The 25365-nt window shown below is 36.3% G+C and overlaps 2 protein-coding genes and 1 long non-coding RNA gene across 5 annotated transcripts; 2 read left to right on the top strand and 1 right to left on the bottom strand.

Annotated features, from left to right (window-relative positions):
• Window positions 1-791: 791 nt before the first annotated feature.
• On the bottom strand, window positions 792-13968 carry LOC138315476 (metallophosphoesterase 1-like). 3 transcript variants are annotated; one of them, XM_069256524.1, is made up of 9 exons: window positions 13873-13968; window positions 12454-12831; window positions 12202-12272; window positions 11823-11964; window positions 10786-10972; window positions 10485-10565; window positions 9715-9837; window positions 8927-9067; window positions 792-6143 (listed from the first exon to the last, which is right to left on the bottom strand). In XM_069256524.1, the coding sequence occupies exons 2-9, from the start codon at window positions 12762-12764 to the stop codon at window positions 5973-5975; spliced, it is 1227 nt and encodes a 408-aa protein (XP_069112625.1). In that variant the 5' UTR covers window positions 12765-12831; window positions 13873-13968; the 3' UTR covers window positions 792-5972. The 3 variants fall into 3 exon arrangements, with proteins under 3 accessions (XP_069112625.1, XP_069112627.1, XP_069112626.1); XM_069256526.1 differs by lacking the exon at window positions 13873-13968 and adding an exon at window positions 13685-13745; XM_069256525.1 differs by lacking the exon at window positions 13873-13968 and adding an exon at window positions 13465-13666.
• Window positions 13969-14194: 226 nt separating this feature from the next.
• Window positions 14195-20117, top strand: LOC138315475 (magnesium-dependent phosphatase 1-like). The gene is made up of 6 exons (XM_069256523.1): window positions 14195-14340; window positions 14637-14697; window positions 15703-15813; window positions 16165-16272; window positions 16873-16958; window positions 17438-20117. The coding sequence occupies exons 1-6, from the start codon at window positions 14307-14309 to the stop codon at window positions 17524-17526; spliced, it is 489 nt and encodes a 162-aa protein (XP_069112624.1). The 5' UTR covers window positions 14195-14306; the 3' UTR covers window positions 17527-20117.
• A 3333-nt stretch (window positions 20118-23450) lies between these two features.
• On the top strand, window positions 23451-25160 carry LOC138315474 (uncharacterized). The gene is made up of 2 exons (XR_011207501.1): window positions 23451-23967; window positions 24108-25160. It is a non-coding gene; the product is annotated as an uncharacterized lncRNA (long non-coding RNA).
• Window positions 25161-25365: the final 205 nt, after the last annotated feature.

The following is a 25365-nucleotide window of genomic DNA, read 5'->3' as shown; positions in this document are numbered from 1 at the left end:
TTCAAAATTTTAGCCTATTTGACCTCCTGGAATGGTCATAAAGGTCATTCATTTGAATAATTTGTTTCTACAGATGTTCCACGACAAATATGGTTGTAACCCATTCAAGAATTAAGGAGGAGTAGGCTTTTAATTTCCCTAAATTTCCTTTTTGGGGCACCACCTCTCAGCTCCTAGGGGTCGGACCAGACTCATTTATGTAAATTATCAAACCAAATATAGTTGAAATCTGCTTTGCGGTGAAGGAGGAGTAGCGTTTTAAGTGCAAAAGTTTATGGACGGTGGACGCATGAGCTTACTACTGTTATTTATTTAGATTTCAAAGATTTGTTCATTTATTTATATACATTTATAACATAGGGAATGGTAATGTCAAAAACTTTATTTACTATATCAGTATGGACGGCTAATATGAAACAACTGCATTGGTATATATAAATATATATATTATATATATATATATATATACCAGACGTAGAGATGTAGTTGCTGAAATGAGAAACCTGAAGACTAGTACACTTTGCTATTACATTCATCAAACATTTTCCTAGAAAAATTGCGTTACATTCATTCCGAGCATTAGATTAGAATGCCCAACAGAAAAAACCCCCAGATTTTTCAAAAACTATTATAAGGTTTCATTATCTGTGCGCTTTTCTGTGGTTGTAGAGTAAATCTGTTTTGTTTATATTTTGTAATCCTTTATATATTTCAAATTTTTATTTTTCTTATGATCTAAGTTTTTCAAGGAATACAAATATTTTTACACTGTCGATCAATAACAAAGGCAATTTAACTTCATTAAATTTGATTTCTTTATTGCAAATGCCTCGATAACAATTATGACAATCATACTTCTACTTTCCATATCCCATACATACTATTACATAATAATATCACAAATACTCATATGTACAAAAATACAAAACATACCTTTTACCATCACACACCTTACATATAAGAACGAACGTATTACTACAAAATAAATCTTCATTATATTGGACTTTCCACAGAAATTCAAACTATAGTAAATTTTACATTGCGCTGTAATACTTAAAGAACCGAAAGGTAAGCTTAAGTATTAAACATATAAATGTATTATAATAATTTTATAAATAAAAAATTGTTTACGGTTAGTTGTCTTAATGGTCAACATAATCTACGATGAAATAATGTAAAGTAACCTAAAGCACATCTTTTTAAAAGTTGCATTTCTTGTAATTTCCACCATCACGAACTGTCGTAAAAACATAGAATGTTTGAATATGGATGGTTATATATGATGGTTCAGATCCATAAAAGCACCAATATACTATTGACATAGCGGTGAATGTCGCATGAAATATCACACGTTTTGAAAGAACCGCCACATTCAACGCCATGTTTCACAAACTTTCGGAGAAAACCGAGTTGCATCACGTGATCGATATTGGCGAACCCGTATAGATCGGAACCTCCTGTCAATCAATATCTTAATCTAATTATTTAATAACTTTGCGTATGCGAACTTTACAAAAGTCGTAAATATCTAAAGATTAAAACTTATAGAGGCGGAACATGTAGAACACTTTAAATACACCGACAGCTCCGTGTGTCTGTTGCATTGCACATCGGGAACAGAAATGTTGTGTTCTTAACTCTATAACTACAGTATACAGATAGTTGGTCAAACGGCTTTACTTTGAGAACAGATATTGATCATCAAACCAATTTGCTTAAAGTCACATTCCCCTTCATTGCAAATGACTGAAGCATTGCTCTAACTACAGTAGAAAACTCCATAACGGAAAATAATTTTCTTCGCGATCAATTTAATGCTTCCACAATTAAAGTAATGATGACATAGAACACAATGATTAAATTAGGGTCCAATCGCTATTATAATCAAATATCAATTCCTGAGGGCAATTAAAATTATTATATTAAAATTATATACATCAAGTAACATTTCAATGTGTAACAAGTACATGTATATTTCAACATTAAGCATCTCCGTTAGCCAAGAACAATGCTGAATTGTAACTCTTAGCAAGCGATGATGAACATGAAGATATACGCATCTGAAGTAGAATGTATCGAGGGCGAATACGATATACATACATATGGAATAGTTATACAGTGCAAAATAAATTATAATGTCTTGAGTCAAATTGAATATATATGTATTATTTTCATTTGAAATAAGAGGAAAGTGTGCATACTTAATTTGAAGAACAGAATTAAAAATACTATTTCCTTGCTATTACATACACATTAACCTTTTTCATGACTATTTAACAAAATGTGGAAAAGGAGTTGCAAACACTTCAAGATTAAAGCTTATGGAGATCAACTTCATAGATTTAAAAGAAGACATGAAATGTATTTCAATGTAATTGTGGTAGATATCAATTCGTAGAGATACAATTTCGCCACATTACCTTGATTGCAAAATTCGCGAAAGTAAATCGTAGGCAAAAGAAATTTGGTTGATGTATTACATAATGATAAAACTACGTTGACAAATAATCAGAGGAACCCATAATTTAGATGTAATAAATATTTTGAGCAAATTTATAGGATGTATTTAAAGTTCATTAAAAGAAACATAGTGAATATAGTGAATACAGTGCGATACGCGAGGAAAGTTCAAATACATGTACATGTGTACTGTGTCGATTGTGTAAAACTGGCACTGGCCTTTCTGTACTTGAAAGTACGTGTATATAGGCCAAAATGCTTAAAATTACCATTAAGATAATATCGAATCAAAATGAAAAACTAATATCATATCAATATATAATGTTGTAGTTTTGTGCTTGAAAGTACATGTGCATAAACTACTATAAACGAACAATTTATGTCATGACCTCTGCTTCTGTTGGTGAAACCAGTGCCGTTTTCGCTCGTAATATCACTAGTGTCTTAATTGGACCAACATTTTATAAATATGCCAAGGAGATTGGTATATATTTATGTCAACTAATTTATGATTACTATATGTGTGTAAATAATTATCAGAGTATTTTTTTAGAAAATATGGATTTAGTCGGGCATATTTTACAAAAGAGCGTCATTTTCTCCGACGGCATAAAAAACACATTTATTTTGTCCTTGTCATTCCGACTTTTCCCAGTGTAAGGTTGACTTACATTGAAGTATCAATATACGTCAAAGTTTATGCACGCTAGAAATAAATAATTTACACTTTTAAAGTAACAAAAATATGTTGCTCCCTGCGTTTCGAGTATATGCCAGAAAAATGAATATTGATTCTGAAGTATCGAGTATACCACCGGGGTATACAGCATGCATTAGAGAAAAAAATAAACATTATCCTAATTATCTAGGATGTAAAAATATACTGGAATATGATCGCGAGTATCGAGGGTATTCCAAAACAATTACCACCTGAATAACGAAGAAGAAAAAAAGAACGGTATCATCGGAGCATCAATAGATTGAGGAAACACGAAACAAATTAACGATACCTTTGGAGCATCGAAAATGACAAATCAAAACAATAAAAACGATGCAATTTAAGTGTCCGGGAGACAGGATCATGAAACAGATTAGCCAATGAAAAATGACGTACATGTTTGTGACGTCAGCTGTCATTGTCTAAAGTCTTAACTTTAACTTGGTGGGACCTAACTATTATCATTCTATCAATGTTTGAACCTATTGTTAATGCAAAAAGAAAAGGAAAATGTGACTAGCCTTTCTTCAACTAGTGCTGTTACTATGACTAACAGGTAAAGTATAACGTTTGATATTGTAATAGAATAATGTTCAAAAGTCTAGACTATGACAAAAGACTAAAATCATCAAAACAACGTTTAACATACTGATAGACTTTAAACAAATGCGATAATCTTGATTAACATTATTGCCAAATTGGTAGTACTCATGCTGTAAAATATATTACCTATACCGATTCTACTTTAATATATATACAGTAGTCCCCCGTTATACCCCGATGTGCCACATACCATGAATACCACCACAATTTTGTTTGGAACGGATTTCCCGTTATTTAAAACCTCGTTAATACCGCCAAACTCTGCATACCGCCACCTGCCAACCCCTTTCAAGTACACAAGTTCCTAGTTCCCCCGAACCTCCCCGAACCTATTGCCAGGTAATATATATATGATACTGTAAATATAGATATCAGAATCGCATATAGAATGTAATCGCTTCTGAAAATTACCCAAAAAGGATAACTACTCCCAGGTAAGACCTATATATATAACTGCCAATAAATACAAAACATATTATACTACATTCCTTCTACTATTATTTTATGTCTGTTATAATGTTTAGGGCTAGTGCCGAATAATAATACATCCATGTACACGTTTCATATTCATTTTCCTTTAGTTAAAATATGTTTTTATTTACACCATCATTTGTGTTTTGAGCATATCGCTGACCTACTTTACTGGTTAATGTGACTACACGACTCATTAAGTAATGGTCAGAGTGACTTATTAACCCCTAATCTTTTGGTCAGTGAGACTTATTAACCCCTACTCTACTGGTCAGTGTGACATATTGACCCCTACTCTACTGGTCAGTGAGACTTATTGACCCCTGCTCTACTGTCAGCGTGATTTATTAACCCCTATTCTACTGGTCAATGTGACTTATAGACATTGGTCAGTGAGACTTATTGACCCCTACTATACTGGTCAGTATGACTTATTAACCCCTATTCAACTGGTCAGTGAGACTTATTTACCCCTACTCTACTGGTCAGTGTGACTTATTAACCCCTATTATACCGGTCAGTGTGACTTATTGACCCCTACTACTGGTCAGTGTGACAACATGACTCATTAAGTATTGGTCGGTGTGACTTATTAGTGCTACTCTACTGGTCAGTGAGACTTATCTACCCCTTCTCTACTGGTCAGTGTGACTTATTCACACCTACTCTACTAGTCAGTGTGACTTATTAACTCCTACTCTACTGGTCAGTGAGACTTATTGACCCCTACCATACTCTACAAGTTAGTGAAACTTATTAATCCCTACTCTTATGGTCACTGTGACTTATTTACCCCAACTATACTGGTCAGTGAACTTATTGACCTTATATTTTACTGGTCAGTGTGTGACTTATTAACACCTACTCTACTGGTCAGTGAGACTTATTGATCTCTACCGTACTCTACTGGTCAGTGTGACTTATTAACCCCTAATCTACAGGTCAGTGTGACATATTAAGCCCTATTCTAATGGTCAGTGTGATTTATTAAGCCCTATTCTACTGGTCAGTGTGATTTATTAAGCCCTATTCTACTGGTCAGTGTGATTTATTAAGCCCTATTCTACTGGTCAGTGTGATTTATTAAGCCCTATTCTACTGGTCAGTGACACTTACTGACCCTATCGTTATATATCATCCTGGGCTTGAACTTCAGAATATTTAATATCTTTTTTTTTATATTAAACAGAAACACTACCGTATGTTTAACTTCACTAGTGAAGTTGCTGTATATCAAACCTTTCTCTTATGTTTCCATATTGACTTAAGCTTATATCAAGAAGATATAATATTTAACTTATTGACCTACCTTAGTGGTCAGTAAAATATTATGACCATTACCACTGGGCGTTATGGCTTGATTATAATCCTAAGTGGCCATAGTCCACTGGTCAGTAGTATATTGACAACTGCACTTGTCCAAAGACTTATTGACTCAGGATGCCATACTACTTTATTTATCAGTGAGTTTAAATAACCTTTACTTTACTGGTCATTGTGGTTGAATGAACCATAAAGTACTGGCTAGTATTGACCCCCTACTTTACTGGCCGGAATGACTAAACAATGATGTAGATGATTTAAAATGACTAAATGACCCATGGAATACTGGCAGTTAGACTTATTTGACCCCTACTTTACTGGTCAGTGAGACTAAATGACCAATAAAGCATAAGAACTGGTCAATGTGACCGCTAACTCCCCCTCCTAACTCTACTGGTCAGTGTGTCTTATTGACCCAATCAGTATCTGTGGCAGTAGTACTGGGTTTATAGGGAAATAACAGCAATAGTAGGGCTATAAGTACACCAGTTATATAAATAGTTATCACAGTTCTTTCACTTGGAAGGTAGCACTGCTTCACAGCAAAGTCATCTGGGGTCAGCACTACCTGTAAAGCATAAACAAAGATTAAATTATATATTGCTAAAGGCAAAGGTTTTATCATAATGACTAATACAATACACCCCCAGAAGGATTTTGTGCTCCACCATAAAATGATCTATGTCAGTCAAAGTAAAATAATCTTTTCTATGCTTTTCCATTCTTTCCATCTCCCTTTGAAATATCTTTTATACACAGGAAACCAACACATGAAGCATGCATAGCAGCAAACACTTTGCATGTCAATATTCAATGTGACTGTAAGCAGTCTTTGGTGGTTGAATTTGCTCAACAATGGATATGCTCAGGCATATGGACCTAGCAGACCCTACAGAAATTGTGAAAGCAAATGTTGCTATGCAAAATCCTAAATGATTGCCTATATTGGTTTGGTTTGTTTGGTTAACACATTTTTAACAACAGCGAGTGTAATTTAAGGGATGTGCCAGGTTTAAAATGTGGAAGACAGCTGCATTGCATAGAAAAACAATAGGCCCACAGGGCCTGTATCGCTCACCTGCGTTTTTTACTATGGTTTTATGACCGTTTTTTTTTTTTTTTTTTTCCCCGCTTCACTTTATTTTATTAATATGGTATTTTAGTGCAAATGAATAAAGATTGACACATAATGTCAAAGTTTCACTTGTGGAAATAGTTTCATTTATTTATATTCATTACATTAATGTACAAAATTTATGACTTATTTTCGTAAAAATCAACTATAGTAATTATAAAAAAAAGTATTTCTGACATGTAAATTTCAGTCATTATATGGTATATTAAACCCTTAGTCATCCTTGATTGACACAGAACTTATTAACCTCACACTTAGTCAATGCTAGAACGAATATACGTACTTGGCTTACTATACCTTTCTGTCGGGGACGAAATGGTCCCTATGTGCCCTAGTGGAGCAGTGCCTCATAAAATCACTCGGGCACAATTTTCTATACATTTTAGTAGGTTTCCAATGATTTAATGCATATACATGCATTTATATATCATTTTTGCCCAAAACAAACATAATTATCATTCTAAATATCCACCGTCCCGCTCACAAGACGTGGAAATCACAATTTGTAGACTTGTCGTATAAATTCCCTTCAGACAGACCTTCATACTAGGTATATGTAAAACATGGTGTCTTGCTGAGAATTTGATATTTTATACCGTTCATTTTTATTGGCTAGTGTATACGATATAAAACAAGTACGATTAAATGCATACAGACGTTTTTTATAACCGTATTTTAACGTTAACAGCCAGGGTCATGTAAGGACGTGCCAGGTTTGTTGGTGGAGGAAAGCCAGAGTACCCGGAGAAAAACCAACAACCAGCGGTCAGTACCTGGCAACTGCCCAACATGGGATTCGAACCTGCATCCCAGAGGTTGAGGGCTTGTGGATATATGTTGGGACATCTTAACCACTCGGCCACCACTGCCCTATTTTTTTTTACTAATTATCACAGAAACTCTTACAATTAGAAATAGCAAAATTGACCCGACCATTTGTTTAATTTTGAATCCCAATCACATAATGATGCTATCAATATCATATTAATTTGAGAGTCATTCAATGCTAAGTTTCAATGAAGAAGTTGTTTATATGAAAGTCGCTATATTGACCCCTTTTGGCCTCACCCATCAGGCCCCCCCCTGACGGGGGGGTGGGGGGGGGGGGTGGGGGGTGGGGGGGTGTCAGCCCCACAATTTGTACAATTTTGAATCCTCACCCAATAAGAATACTATCATTGCATTATGAGTGCTATTCCATGCTTTGTTTCAAAGAAGAAGTTGTTTATATAAAAATAGCCAAATTGATCCTTTTGACCCCGCCCCTCAGGCCCCTGGGCGGTCAGCCCCACCACCCCACCATTTTTAGAATTTTGAATTCCACCCTATAAGGATGCTACCGTTGCATTATGTGTACTATACCATGCTTAGTTTTAGAGAAGAAGTTGTTTATATGAAAATAGCCAAATTGACCCCTTTTGGCTCCACCCCTCAAGCCCCAGAGGGGGTCAGCCCCACCATTTGTACAATTTTGAATCCCCAACCTATAAGGATGCTACCATTGCATTATGAATACTATCCCATGCTTAGTATAAGAAAAGAAGTTATTTATATGAAAATAGCCAAATTTGGCCCTGCTCCTCAGGCCTCCAGGGAGTCAGCCCGATCATTTGTACAATTTTCAGTCAGTGTTCCATAGGAATGCTACCAGTCAAATTTTGTTGAATTCTGACCAGTGGTTATGGAGAAGAAGTTGATTGTTGACGGACGGACAGACGACGGACGCTGGACGCTGCGGTATCGCATAAGCTCATTTTTGTCCTTTGGACAAGGTGAGCTAAAAACCCATCAAACAGCAGTCAGTACCTGGCAACTGCCCTTGTGGTAATAAGCCAAGACATCTTATCCACTCGGCCACTGCGGCCTTCGGATCGTTCCCAAAAATACAAGGACAACTAGGCCCCAAAAACACCCTTAGAATTTTCCAAGAAACATAGATAACAAGCTTTCAAGACTTTGTGAGGAATAGTGATAACAAACTGGAATTGTCAAAATCAAAGATTTGTTGACTTTTGCATTTGAAACTAAAAAACAATCCCAACAGAGCTCTTTTTGTAAGGGAAAGTATGCAGGAAGTTTGAGCTTACCTTGAAAGGGAACTAAAGACTTCATGTTATAGATGCAACTGACAACTTTGCCAACATAATAAATACAATGATGTACCAGGTACTCTGCTTTTTATAGATAATGAAAATCATGATGACATTGTTACACACCTGTAAGAATGTTGGACTTTTTTTGTTTCGCCAGCTAAAGGACGCCACAGTCCATTCTGGAACGGAATTTGGATGGACACGGTAACAGCCATGATGTGTGTGGGCACTGAGAATGAGACGAGGCTTGATCCACTCAAACACCTACAGGTATTAGAAAAGCCAATCCTTGATCTTGACATAGAAAATTAATTTACATTGATCTTAATGACTTTAACTCACTTTTGAACTTTGCGCACTAGTAAGGTTCCAACCTCCAAAATGGCCAAATCTTTGTTTTTAATGACTAACAGTGGTGTGGTCTATATATGGCTGAATGACCAGTGATGAAAGCATGTTTATTGCAATATAGACATACCTGGTATAACAATATTTAAGTAGTGCAGGTATAGAATAAAATAATTCCAAATTTCATTTGGCGTAAGAGAATTATATAAAATTCATATTTCATATCTCCTATCTAAAATCCAAACTCTTTAAGAAATCATAGAGTAGAATTAACAAGTATTCATAATATTATTATTTGGGTGTGAAAATCGAAAAAAAAAAACCCGAACCAATATAAAATTGATCAGTTTTATTATGCTATCCCAATGCTTTTATATATTTTCTTAAATTGTTCCTGTTTATAGTGGTGAAAGTCTTAAAAAATTTGAAATATCTGTAATGCCATATTGGAAATCAAGTCACAACTGCACAAAAATTGTCACTGTTGTAAACATATCCCTAGTTAAATAGCATACACAACACTTCTTGTTATGATTGAACTATTGAAATAAAATCGTACCTACCTGTTTAGTTGACTCTTCTGACAGACAGTCCCATTTCTCTTTAAATGGAATATCCTTCTCATCAACAGGAGCAGAGTCTGGCAAACTACAGTTAACATCTGAAGGCCGGTACATCGGGAAATGCTGACAAAGAAAAATGCTAAATAGTCAGTAAGATAAAACCAAGCAATCCATGGAAATACTGACTGATTGTTTTTTAAGTTAGTAAGATACATGCACTACCAGGCAATATTGGTGGATTCATATAGTCAGTAAAAGAGTTACTAAGTAACAAGCAAACAGTGTTTGATAGAACATTGACTTTATAGTAAAAGTTGTCAAGAGTCATACAGGTGATAATTAAACCAGTGGCTAGTGGCTGTGGTGAGTCATACAGGTGATAATTAAACCAGTGGCAAGTGGCTGAGTCATACAGATGACAATTAAACCGGTGGCTAGTGGCTGAGTCATACAGGTGATAATTAAACCAGTGGCTAGTGGCTGAGTCATACAGGTGATAATTAAACCAGTGGCTAGTGGCCGAGTCATACAGGTGATAATTAAACCCGTGGCTTGTGGCCGAGTCATACAGGTGACAATTAAACCAGTGGCTAGTGGCTGAGTCATACAGGTGCTAATTAAACCAGTGGCTAATATCATCTAACCAGACAATTTGCTTTTTGTCAATATGAATTTATATTCTAGGTGTAATTAATGACTTTAATATTCCTAGGTGTAATTAACAATGTTTCTGACAGAAATATGACATCAAATCACAAAGTAATAGATACCTGTAGTAGTATTGGACGCGAGTAGGACAGCTTCTCCATAGCATCACATATTGGGGGTGAGCTTTTACTGGAACTACGCCCCTATTGGAAATAAAAACAAGCACCTTGATTATCATCATCAAAAGGTTAGTGTCAACAAAAATGTGTATTTGAGGTATGACTTGTACAGAAAATTATCCGCTTCTTGTGATGAGCCAATTAAAGTAAGAGATGTGGAGAAAATGCTTTCCTTATATACCTGTATCATTTCTTAATTCATTATATTCACTTAACAAATGTTCTAAATGCAGCATTGTTCTACCTCTGCACACTTGAGCTGCCAGGAGATTTCCTCCAGAGAATTGACTGCCTCTGTACACAGCTTACATCCATCCCCCTCCATCGCCATACTGTTCATCAACACGAACAGGTTTCCATGGAAGTCAAATAACTGGACGGAAGGTGAGGAGAATGCTTTCTCAAAACGTCTGTGCTTATGTTCATCTATCCTGTAATATATTACAAACAAAAAAACACATTATTCTACAAGTTGTTGCAAGTGAATTTAATAGTAGACAATTGTTCTCTTCCTACCAACCAAAACATATATGAAAACAATCCTATTTTAAAACAAGAGGCCCAGAAGACCTGTACCGCTCACCTGTTTCTTTTTTTTTTTTTATTAATTATCACAAAGACTCTTCCAATTAGAAAATTAACAAAATTGACCCCATGATGCAAAATTGACCCCATGATTCGTTTAATTTTGAATCCCACCATATAATGATTCTATAGATACCATACAAATATGCTATCCAATACATAGTTTCAGAGAGGAAGTAATTTATATGAAAATAGCAGCCAAATTAAACCTTTTGGCCCCGCTTAAGACCCTGGGAGAGGTCAGCCCCATCATTTGTACAATTTTGAATCCCCACCCTATAAGGATGCTACCATTGCATTATGAGTGCTATTCCAAGCTTAGTTTCTAAGAATAAGTTGTTCATATGGAAATAGCAAAATTGACCCCTTTTGCCCCCACACCTAAGACCCCTGGGAGATCAGCCACATCATTTCTACAATTTTCAGTCAGAAACCCATAAGGATGCTACCAGTCAATTTTTTTTGAATTCTGACCAGCGGTTATGGAGAAGAAGTTGATTGTTGACGGACGGCCGGACTCCAGCGCCGGACGCAATGGTATCGCATAAGCTCACCTTGATCCTACAGACCAGGTGAGCTAACTAGATTGCGCATGTATTTGATGTGATTTCAAACCTGGACTGCTTTTCACATCCTTTATATCATGATATCAGTGAAGGAAGGGAATTTCCCGATATAGAATGTGTTTTCACTTACATGTAGTGAAATCCAATGTCATGGTTACCCACCAGGACCTTAGTGGCAGTGTCTTTTGGTGTTGCAAACATTTTTTTGAATCTAGCAACATCCTTCTTGAACTCTGCATCAGTGGACCACTTACCCTCGTCTAGTAAATCACCTGGAAAGTGATAGTAGATTATTTAAAACCCAATATCATTTGTGATATTGTATGAGACATATATATTGTACATGTATAGACAGCTACGAAAAAATAGAGAATTGAAAGAACAATACCCACTCAAGTATTTTTGTTAGCTCAAAAATGTTAGTCACTTTATTTCATATTCATGATCTTCTGAACCAATATTGTTCATCTATTTTTTCATTTTTGGGGAAAATTTATATGGCTACTTACCAAGAATGAACACGACATCTGGACTATGTATCAGCATGCTTGTCTGGAACGATCTTTCCATTTGCCATTCTCTGTACAACACATTTTTTCATTGTTCACAATGTTTTTACACTTAAAATTGTAAATTATTGACTAATTGTGATACAGAAAACAGAAAAACATGAAACTGCAGCATGTCAATTCAAAAATCGTTAAATTTGTTGAAATCATTTAATTTCAACAGGATGCCAGTACACGCGACAATAAACCTACCTTCGTAATTTATCAAACCAATGCCCTGTTTTCACTCCCAATAGGTGTGTGTCCGCTATAACCATTGCTTTTATAGGCCTGTTCGCATCTCCATTTCCGTACATGAAACCATCGTTTTGGGGTAACTTGGGCCATTTACACATCAACAAGACAAAGAAATAGTGGAAGTATTCACAATAGAGGAAGAGTAGAAGCACCATGAAGAAACACCTGACTACTCTGCGAGTCCTGATGTAAAAGAACACTCGTCCAGGGATTTGACAGATTATCCATACCATCCTGGTGATGAGCGGTTTGTTCCTTACCACCATTGGAAAAGTGTGTCTGTGCCGTTACGCATCACTGCACACGGTTATAAAACACTGCGTACACACACGTCTGGTAAAACAAAGAAAAATTAACCACAATCAATACATAAGGAGAAATAATTCAAAAGTGAGAATTTCCATATCACAAATTGATCTTTGATAGCTGACTTCCTACAATGTTGTAACAATGATCAAAAATATATTTACACAGATCCGTTTCTATACAAGTATAAGGTTTTTTAATTTTCATTTTCAAATTTACTAACATGAAATTTCAAATGTTAAAAAAAAACCCATTTTGGTTGACGTTATTGGCTTAAATAATTTTCATGGCTTATCTGGTATGTTTTTTTAACAACACACTAGTACACTAGTATTAATGATGGTTAGTCCCTGTTCAAAGTAATTTACACTTTTAGCTATAAATACATCTATATGGACCAAATTGTCAAATAGCGTTGCATATTCCCTAGTGACTCTACCTATAACAATTTCTGACAGATCAAGACTCAAGAGCAAATTGAACAGTTCCAGGAGACATGCAACATGACCACTTTAAATATTGTAGAAATGTCGGTAAAAACTAAAAAAATAAATAAATAATAAAATAAAAAATAAAGTTACTAAAAATCATTCACTCCAATAGGACATGCTTAATATGCCTAATAGTGGTTAATGACTAAGACAATACTTATTTTACTACCATCCTTAGCTTCTTTCTCTGCACCCAGTAGTCTTGATCAACAGTGATGATGATTGTGGTTGTGATGATAAGGATGATGATAATAATGTTGATGATTAATTGCATTTACTGTAGTTTTAATGCATATAAAAACCATAAATAAAATGCAATTAAGAAAATCAGCTATCTGTACCATGTACAGTACGTGATAATGATATACATGTAGCCTATATATGCTCACGGGTCAGCTGATGTCTCCAGCACAGTGCAGCTGCAGCATCATGATCATCTGATTCTGATCATAACGCAGCGTGCACGTGACAGTCATGCTTCGCAATTATTTATACAAAATATTGATGTTTAACTTCGACTTTGCTTGCATTAAATTCATTTAACTAGAATAATTAGTTGCATTCTACCATTGCTTACCCTCTGCTAGCTGCACGTAAATAAAATCCAACGACAGCTGTACAAATCTAAAACAGGAAGTCAAATATAATCTAAAATGTCAAACGTAGTAAATTTCCGGAAAATAATCAATCATAACAAAATCCAAATAAAAATAAAGAAGCATAATTTTATATATTTAGTACCACTACTAAAAAGTTAACACAGTGAAATGATACTAATGATGACGTGAAATACACAAGTTCGATGTTTTGACAATCAACTATTTTACTTTGCGTGTTACAGCAATGCAAAATATGCCTAAAATGAAACTGAAACTGAGTTATCGCCCTTAATTATCTGAACTGTCGTTTCCTTATACCGGTAGTGAGATCACCAAGGCTGGGAGGCTATGCCCGTTGTGAAATCGTGCCCGTTGTTTGTGTTATAAATATATTAACTACATATTCCATAGGATGGCTAAACCTAAATTGATCATATTTGATCTTGGTGAGTTTGATAGTAAAAAGAAAACATCTGGAATTTGTTTACTTTACAGTGCTACATTGACTTGATTATCCCTATTGGAATTCCTTTAAGAGATTCTTACTCTCTATATTAGCAGTATAGCACAAGAAATCATCTATCTTATCATTAATAATGACGAATTTGTCTGATGCCATGGCCAGAGATAATCCGCCTAATTAAAATAGTGACCGTACATGTATATGAGCACATTATTATTAACATAAATGGTATAATGCATTTTGATATTGATATATCAATTAATATATTATGTATTTCAGATTATACACTCTGGCCATTCTGGGTAGATACTCATGTTGATCCTCCATTTAAGAAGAGAAGGTAATAGTAGAAGTCATGGGTGACTCAGGAGTATCTGAGATTGCTAAATGTGCTGACAGCTATTTATAACCAAATGCTATCAAGTGTATGGAACTCCACTTCTTATTTTAGTATATTTATATTTTCACTCTAACCCCACTATGTAACTTAACAAATGCAGTTGGCATTGGACTGTGCATGAATTGCCATTCGCTTATTTTGACATCATTATTATTGTGACATCATAATTGTTGTGCTAGTGATTACAGAAGATGGCTGATGAAATGACTGTTCTGTCTCCAAAATTTAATTGTAAAATTGTTATTACCATGAAGTGCCAATTTGCATTTTCGTTAATTTTTATTGTCCAGATGGCATTTATCCTCCTATAATTACCAACTGAATACCGTTCAATGTTTTAAATGGGGTTTGATGCTGGAGTATATATAAGTCTGCTTTATTTATATAGTTGTTACTTACCTCCTTGTATATGGTAGTTTTACCTTCTGCTTAAACTCTGCCAGTATAATACTATATAATATAATAGTATACAACTATATTGGTGTCAGTACATTTTTCTTAGGGGTGGCAGGACTGGGCTGAAGATTTTAATATCAATTCAAATATTGTATTTCATTGCAATAAATTACATATCTACAATTTGATACCATGCACCACACACAGTAATTCCTAAAGATTATTTATGTGTTGAAGTGATCATCAATTATGAAGTTCATAAGAAGCAAAAACAAAGTACCTACTAATTATGATCATTATCAATACTGAATGAACTACAGTACTGTAGTTCTGTTCCCATAGTTGAAACAGATACTGTAATCATACTTTATTCTGTAGCCAATCATTTAATTTTTTAAGTTAGGCAAATAAGTTACCCTAGGATTTTTATTATAGACTTGATTTTTTGTTCTTTTTATGAAATGATGCATTTCTTACCAGGATATAGTATAGATAGTTCAGCAACAGGTAAAATGTTGTTTTGAGTTTATAAACTTTGTTTTATTTAAGTGATGGTAAAGTTGAAGATCGTAACAGAAAACATGTGACATTTTACCCAGAAGTCCCAGCGATGTTACAAAGGCTACACCAGGAAGGATACAAATTAGGCGTTGCTTCAAGGTACATAAAACATCACTGGCAATGTGACCTTGACATTTCCTAACTCTATTAAACTTAAATAAATTTTGTTTGATTTCATTTTGACTTTTATAACATTATTTTTTATTTCGATATTCCAAGTAATAAACAGAACTGGAGTGATTAAAACTTTTCAGTTGTTTCATTTTTCAATTTTTCAATTTTAATCCACTATTTTACTTATTAAGTGATGGATTTATTTTACTAACTTATCAATGTGGAAATTAAAGGTACTTTTTTAACTTTTATTTTTTGTAATGAACTTTTCTTGTGCTACTCTTTTGTTAACATTTTAAAGCTGAGAACCATAATGTCTGTTTTGTTTATGAACAGGACTATGACCACTAAAGAGGCTGAAGACCTTATAACGCTGTTTGACTGGGATAAGTATTTTCATTACCGAGAAATATACCCAGGCTGCAAGATAAATCACTTTAAAAGGTGAAGAAATAGTTTTACCAACTTTTCTCAACAATTAATATTCCTTTAATATTTTAAGGAAATTTCTTTTAGCTTTAGATTCAATTTGATTAAAATTCCGATCCTTTAAGTAAATGTTGTATATTCTCACTTCACCAGAATATGACCCCTAATGAGATGTTGTCAGATCCTCTATGAAACAAACTGAAAATGAGAATTTTGATTTTTGATGAGATTGCTCCAAAATTTTTAATTTGACTAAGCTAAGTTGAAAAATCTCCTGATGTTTTATGAAAAGTTTATGTAATAGGTGCCTGCTCAGGCAATGTGATATGAAAAACTTTTAATAAATTGACTTGTTAATTACATATACACATAATGCAAAGCCTATTTTGTAAATGTATGTTATTTAAGCTTTGAATCTTTGTCATCTGTCACAAACAGCAAAAGAAAATTAGACAATTTACAATGATAAGATTACAATGAACATAAAGAAAGACGATATGGAATGATTGGTAAATTGGTTTTACCAATGCTTTACTACAGGCGTGGACAGTTTATGAATGTTCCTTTGTTAAAGGGGGTGTGTTTTAGATGATTTTATACCATTTCTGTTCACAGGTTTCAATTTGACAGTGGCATAAGTTTTAAAGACATGCTGTTTTTTGATGATGAGTACAGGAATATAAAAGACGTTGGATCTTTAGGTAAATGCAATTACTTTAATTACAAAAAAATCTTTTGACATCAAAACACTCCCTAGAGATGTTTTATTGTGGAATGGAATACTTTCTGTAATTGCATGGCAGAGGGGCTTGGTGGCTTAGCTATAACTGACTACTAACCCCAAAATAAAAAGTACATTTATGTTGATACTTCACCCCTTTTACCACTTAATTACAACTGATTCCAAGTTCCTGAAAACTATCTACATTTTAGTGATATTGAGATATTGTAACAACCAATATATTCACACCAGCATCACTATTACCTCCTTAGAAAGCACTTTAAACATAGACCAAAGAGTTTGTAACATATATCTTAAGCTCACGATGCAGTGTATATATACTGTTACAAGTCCCTGTGATTACTGCTACAAGTTCATAAGAATACTGTTACATGCCCCTGTGGTTATGATAATATTTGATGTGATGATATGACCACTGGTGTCCATGTACTTTTGTAGGTGTCATTTGTATACATGCGGAGAATGGTATGAATGAAGCGGCATTGAAGGAAGGGCTGGACGAATTTGCAGCCAAGAGGGGAAGTTAACAATTCCTAGGGATTTGTGACTATTGGATGGCGTGTCTCATCTAGTAATTAACAAAGATAGCTAGATCAGTGTTTGTAGTTCAAATGGATATCTTTGAATGATGGTTAAGTACATACTCTCCCATGTACTTTATAAGTCTGGACAGAATCCCAGTAAAGTAATCATTAAGTTGTATTTTGAAATTAATTTGGTCTAGGTTGTTCAAAAGAATATCATTCCAATCATTATTTTATATCAGGCATTAGAAATTCATTTTAAAGCAATTTTCAGTAAACATAAAGTACTGTATGGAAAGGTTTTGTCAGGATGTTGGAAAAATCTGGTGTTGGATTAGACAGGTTTCACTTTATTCTGCCTCCACGTTTTTTGCATTACATACAAATTTTGGAGTAAAAATGAATTGAACTTTTCATTAAACAATAAATGATTAAGGTGAGAATATCTAGACATCTCAGATATATTTCAAAAGCTTTACAGTAGTGGAGAAGAAATTAAGAAATATGGTCATGTGTTATGTATAACATGTTAACACTGTCTCTCTCATTGTATCAGATTCTGGTTAAGCATGCCATTCTTTCCATCAACTTTATGTTGCTGTAATTACTTTGATGAAGCATTTGTGATCTATTGATCTTGCCTTCTAATCTTCTATATATTATGTACATAACCGATACTGTATTTGTAATAGACATTTAATTTAGAATTTTCTAGTAGCAGTATTATTAATTTAGAATTCTCTAGTAGCAGTATTATTAATTTAGAGTTCTCTAGTAAAAGTATTATTAATTTAGAGTTCTCTTAAGTAACAGTATTATTTATTGAAATTGAAATGTTGTGATTTGGCACCATACTTGTGTACTTGTGTGGACAAGTTTTCATAGTGTGCCATGGTGTCCATATCAAAACTATGTAGTGTTGGTGGTGTGGGGGAGGGGGTTGTTGTTGGGGTGTAGACTTAATTTCTGGGAATTCATGGATGGCAGGGGAGTGGGGGGATGTGGGTCTAATATGCAGGAGGATTGAGGATGGAAATGGTATAAGGTTGGTGGTCTTTCTCCAGGCACACCAACGTTTTTCAACCACTGAAATGGACATCAAACAAAGTAAACCAAATAAAACAAATATTCATTTCCATTTTATGGATCCAAGTGACTAAATGGTGAGGTATATGACAATCTACTGCTTTATCTCATCTCTTGGTGAAAAGTTTGAGCCCCAAGTTGAGCAGCCGCTACATTCAGGTACTGATTTTCTGTTTGTAATAGATATGGGTCTCTGGTATTCCCCCACCACAGAAAGTCTGACTAGTTCTTTAAATACCATTGCTTAAATGGGTAATGTGATGCAAAGCAAAACATTTTTTAGAATAAACAAAAAATAAGTACTTTGAACATTAGGGTTTGATTTTTTAAGTAATGGGTTGTTGTTGTATGGTGTAACATCATCAAAAGGGTATTCATATCTTTGATGATATCAGGTTGAGTGACTATGTTATAGGAAATCTATAAAACGAGTTGAATAATCTTGCTATGCCAATTCAAATTATTTAATAAGTGTTATAAATTGTATATTACATAGGCACATGTGTAAGATTCTATTTATCAAAAAACTATTATTGATTGAATTTTAAAAATCAATTCTATACAGAGTAGGCAAATGCTGACATAAATGCAACTTGTTACCAAGACAACGATGCAACACAGTGTTTTGATTATGACTTCAGAATTACCTATGACATTACAATAATATTACACACGTGTTAAACAATATTTATGACAAGGTCATATGATAAAAGGATGAACAGGGCAGTTATGTGATACATTGTGGTAATCAAAAAATTGGTATGACATGCGTATATTGAAACTTTGATGTCTGCTGAGGGAAAACAATAATATAAAACAATCAGTACAGGTTCCTATGAGATAACTTGTTATACATGATACATTTGTTTCCTAAGTATTTTGGGGCTGCGTTGGCCGAGTGGTTAAGATGCCTCAACATTACCAAAAGCCCTCTACCTCTGGGATGTTAATTTGAATCCCATGTGGGGCAGTTGCTGGGTACTGACCACTGGTCGGTGGTTTTTCTCCGGGTACTCTGGCTCTCCTCCACCAACAAACCTGGCACGTCCCTACATGACCCTGGCTGTTAATAGGACGTAAAACTAATTCCTATGTACTTTATTTGACATAGAAAATGTCCTTTTACTGAATTGTTACCTCCCCATTTTTGGGCATTAATATCAGCTTTCCATTTCTGGATTCTAGTATCAGTCTCCCCATTACTGGGTACTTACATCAACCCCTCTTTTCAGGGTACCAATACCCCCCTGATGGGTACTAAAATCATCCTCTTTATAAATAATACCGCACTTTCAGGGCTTTAATATATTATCCACCCTTTCCAGGTACTAATCACCGTATATGCCTCCTCCACCCTCTCTGTGTACGTATGCAAATATCTGCTGCTACTAATCTAACTCCCTTGGTACTAATGATTATTCCGTTTCTGGGTTCATACACTAACCAACCTCTCTGGGTTTTATAATAAAACCACTCTTTTGGATACTAATATTAACACCCCCCCCCCCCAACACACACACACACACTTCTAGGTACTAATATTAGCACCACCTCAAGCTCTCCGTGTACTGATTATAGCATCCCAATTTCTAGGTACTAATATTATCACCACCCTTCCGTGTACTGATCATAGCATCCTCATTTCTAGGTACTAATATTAGCACTACCTCTCCAAGTACTGATCATAGCATCCCCACTTCTAGGTACTAATATTATCACCACCCTTCCGTGTACTGATCATAGCATCCCCACTTCTAGGTACTAATATTAGCACCACCTCGAGCTCTCCGTGTACTGATCATAGCATCCCCACTTCTAGGTACTAATATTAGTACCACCTACCCCAGTACTGATCATAGCATCCCCACTTCTAGGTACTAATATTAGCACCACCTCTCCGTGTACTGATCATAGCATCCCCACTTCTAGGTACTAATATAAGCACCACCTCTCCAAGTACTGATCATAGCATCCCCACTTCTAGGTACTAATATTATCACCACCCTTCCGTGGACTGATCATAGCATCCTCATTTCTAGGTACTAATATTAGCACCACCTCTCCAAGTACTGATCATAGCATCCCCACTTCTAGGTACCAATATTATCACCACCCTTCCGTGTACTGATCATAGCATCCCCACTTCTAGGTACTTATATTAGCACCACCTGTCAGTGTACTGATCATAGCATCCCCACTTCTAGGAACTAATATCAGCACCAACTCTCCGAGTACTGATCATAGCATCCCCACTCTAGGTACTATTATTAGCACCACCTGTCAGTGTACTGATCATAGCATCCTCATTTCTAGGTACTAATATCAGCACCAACTCTCCGAGTACTGATCATAGCATCCCCACTCTAGGTACTAATATTAGCACCACCTGTCAGTGTACTGATCATAGCATCCCCACTTCTAGGTACTAATATCAGCACCACCTCTCCAAGTACTGATCATAGCATCCCCACTCTAGGTACTAATATTAGCACCACCTGTCAGTGTACTGATCATAGCATCCCCACTTCTAGGTACTAGGTACTATCATAGCATCCCACTCTAACTAATAGCACCAGTACTGATCATAGCATCCCCACTTCTAGGTACTAATATTAGCACCACCTCGAGCTCTCCGTGTACTGATCATAGCATCCCCACTTCTAGGTACTAATATCAGCACCACCTCTCCAAGTACTGATCATAGCATCCCCACTCTAGGTACTAATATTAGCACCACCTGTCAGTGTACTGATCATAGCATCCCCACTTCTAGGTACTAATATCAGCACCACCTCTCCAAGTACTGATCATAGCATCCCCACTCTAGGTACTAATATTAGCACCACCTGTCAGTGTACTGATCATAGCATCCCCACTTCTAGGTACTAATATCAGCACCACCTCTCCATGTACTGATCATAGCATCCCCACTTCTAGGTACTAATATCAGCACCACCTCTCCGTGTACTGATCATAGCATCCCCACTTCTAGGTACTAATATTAGCACCACCTCTCCCAGTACTGATCATAGCATCCCCACTCTAGGTACTAATATCAGCACCACCTCTCCGAGTACTGATCATAGCATCCCCACTTCTAGGTACTAATATTAGCACCACCTCTCCCAGTACTGATCATAGCATCCCCACTCTAGGTACTAATATTAGCACCACCTCTCCAAGTACTGATCATAGCATCCCCACTTCTAGGTACTAATATTAGCACCACCTATCCCAGTACTGATCATAGCATCCCCACTTCTAGGTACTAATATTAGCACCACCTCTCCAAGTACTGATCATAGCATCCCCACTTCTAGGTACTAATATTAGCACCACCTCGAGCTCTCCGTGTACTGATCATAGCATCCCCACTTCTAGGTACTAATATAAGCACCACCTATCCCAGTACTGATCATAGCATCCCCACTCTAGGTACTAATATCAGCACCACCTCTCCGAGTACTGATCATAGCATCCCCACTTCTAGGTACTAATATTAGCACCACCTACCCCAGTACTGATCATAGCATCCCCACTTCTAGGTACTAATATTAGCACCACCTATCCCAGTACTGATCATAGCATCCCCACTTCTAGGTACTAATATTAGCACCACCTCTCCAAGTACTGATCATAGCATCCCCACTTCTAGGTACTAATATTAGCACCACCTCTCCAAGTACTGATCATAGCATCCCCACTTCTAGGTACTAATATAAGCACCACCTCTCCGAGTACTGATCATAGCATCCCCACTTCTAGGTACTAATATAAGCACCACCTATCCCAGTACTGATCATAGCATCCCCACTTCTAGGTACTAATATAAGCACCACCTATCCCAGTACTGATCATAGCATCCCCACTTCTAGGTACTAATATAAGCACCACCTATCCCAGTACTGATCATAGCATCCCCACTTCTAGGTACTAATATAAGCACCACCTCTCCGAGTACTGATCATAGCATCCCCACTTCTAGGTACTAATATAAGCACCACCTATCCCAGTACTGATCATAGCATCCCCACTTCTAGGTACTAATATAAGCACCACCTCTCCGAGTACTGATCATAGCATCCCCACTTCTAGGTACTAATATAAGCACCACCTATCCGAGTACTGATCATAGCATCCCCACTTCTAGGTACTAATATAAGCACCACCTATCCCAGTACTGATCATAGCATCCCCACTTCTAGGTACTAATATTAGCACCACCTATCCCAGTACTGATCATAGCATCCCCACTTCTAGGTACTAATATTAGCACCACCTATCCCAGTACTGATCATAGCATCCCCACTTCTAGGTACTAATATTAGCACCACCTATCCCAGTACTGATCATAGCATCCCCACTTCTAGGTACTAATATTAGCACCACCTCTCCGAGTACTGATCATAGCATCCCCACTTCTAGGTACTAATATTAGCACCACCTCTCTCCGTGTACTGATCATAGCATCCCCACTTCTAGGTACTAATATTAGCACCACCTATCCCAGTACTGATCATAGCATCCCCACTTCTAGGTACTAATATTAGCACCACCTATCCCAGTACTGATCATAGCATCCCCACTTCTAGGTACTAATATTAGCACCACCTATCCCAGTACTGATCATAGCATCCCCACTTCTAGGTACTAATATTAGCACCACCTCTCCGAGTACTGATCATAGCATCCCCACTTCTAGGTACTAATATTAGCACCACCTATCCCAGTACTGATCATAGCATCCCCACTTCTAGGTACTAATATTAGCACCACCTATCCCAGTACTGATCATAGCATCCCCACTTCTAGGTACTAATATTAGCACCACCATACTCTCCGTGTACTGATCATAGCATCCCCACTTCTAGGTACTAATATTAGCACCACCTCTCCGAGTACTGATCATAGCATCCCCACTTCTAGGTACTAATATTAGCACCACCTCTCCGAGTACTGATCATAGCATCCCCACTTCTAGGTACTAATATTAGCACCACCTCTCCAAGTACTGATCATAGCATCCCCACTTCTAGGTACTAATATTAGCACCACCTATCCCAGTACTGATCATAGCATCCCCACTTCTAGGTACTAATATTAGCACCACCTCAAGCTCTCCGTGTACTGATCATAGCATCCTCATTTCTAGGTACTAATATTAGCACCACCTCGAGCTCTCCGTGCACTGATCATAGCATCCCCACTTCTAGGTACTAATATTAGCACCACCTGTCAGTGTACTGATCATAGCATCCCCACTTCTAGGTACTAATATTAGCACCACCTCTCCCCACTTCTAGGTACTAATATTAGCACCACCTGTCAGTGTACTGATCATAGCATCCCCACTTCTAGGTACTAATATTAGCACCACCTTGAGCTCTCCGTGTACTGATCATAGCATCCCCACTCTAGATTTACAATTTAAATTACAATATTAGCACCACCTGTCAGTGTACTGATCATAGTACTGATCATAGCATCCTCATTTCTAGGTACTAATATCAGCACCAACTCTCCGAGTACTGATCATAGCATCCCCACTTCTAGGTACTAATATTAGCACCACCTCTCCGTGTACTGATCATAGCATCCCCACTCTAGGTACTAATATTAGCACCACCTCTCCGTTTATTGATCAGAGCATCCCCACTCTAGGTACTAATATCAGCATCACCTCTCCAAGTACTGATCATAGCATCCCCATTTCTAGGTACTAATATTAGCACCACCTCTCCGTTTATTGATCAGAGCATCCCCACTCTAGGTACTAATATCAGCATCACCTGTCCAAGTACTGATCATAGCATCCTCATTTCTAGGTACTAATATTAGCACCACCTGTCAGTGTACTGATCATAGCATCCTCATTTCTAGGTACTAATATCAGCACCAACTCTCCGAGTACTGATCATAGCATCCCCACTCTAGGTACTAATATTAGCACCAACTCTCCAAGTACTGATCATAGCATCCCCTCTTCTAGGTACTAATATTAGCACCACCTATCCCAGTACTGATCATAGCATCCCCACTTCTAGGGACTAATATTAGCATCACCTCTCCAAGTACTGATCATAGCATCCCCACTTCTTGGTACTAATATAAGCACCACCTACCCCAGTACTGATCATAGCATCCCCACTCTAGGTACTAATATTAGCATCACCTCTCCAAGTACTGATCATAGCATCCCCACTTCTAGGTACTAATATAAGCACCACCTCAAGCTCTCCGTGTACTGATCATAGCATCCTCATTTCTAGGTACTAATATTAGCACCACCTATCCCAGTACTGATCATAGCATCCCCACTTAAATTTATGTCGCACGGTGTTCCTACTTTTTAGGGCATCTGACCTAAAGGGTCTTTCATGTGCCATGTTAGCTCTTTCATGTGTCAAATTTCATAGATTGTGTATGTGCTAAATTATCCTGTATTAAAGAAATTGTATCTATATTGAATGATACTTATGAAGTTTTCATTCTTTATATATACAACACTACCATGCATAAAATCTTTTCATTGAATAAATTTATTAATGTAATATATTAGTTGTTTATAAGGACTATATATTTCTCTGAAGATTTATATTTGTGTCATTAAAGTCAATCAAAAAAAGTCATGGCAATTAATTTGTAACAAGAGATCCCAGAGGGATCTTGGCGCCCACCAAAGAATGATCTACATGTGTACGCACGTCAGGCAATGGAAAAAGGGATCTTTTCTCAGCTTTTCAAACTTTATTATAG

The sequence above is a fragment of the Argopecten irradians genome, chromosome 2 (assembly GCF_041381155.1).
Source record: "Argopecten irradians isolate NY chromosome 2, Ai_NY, whole genome shotgun sequence".
Lineage (NCBI taxonomy): Eukaryota > Metazoa > Mollusca > Bivalvia > Pectinida > Pectinidae > Argopecten > Argopecten irradians.
Note: the sequence above shows the minus strand (reverse complement) of the source record. Positions and strands in the feature narration are given on the sequence as shown.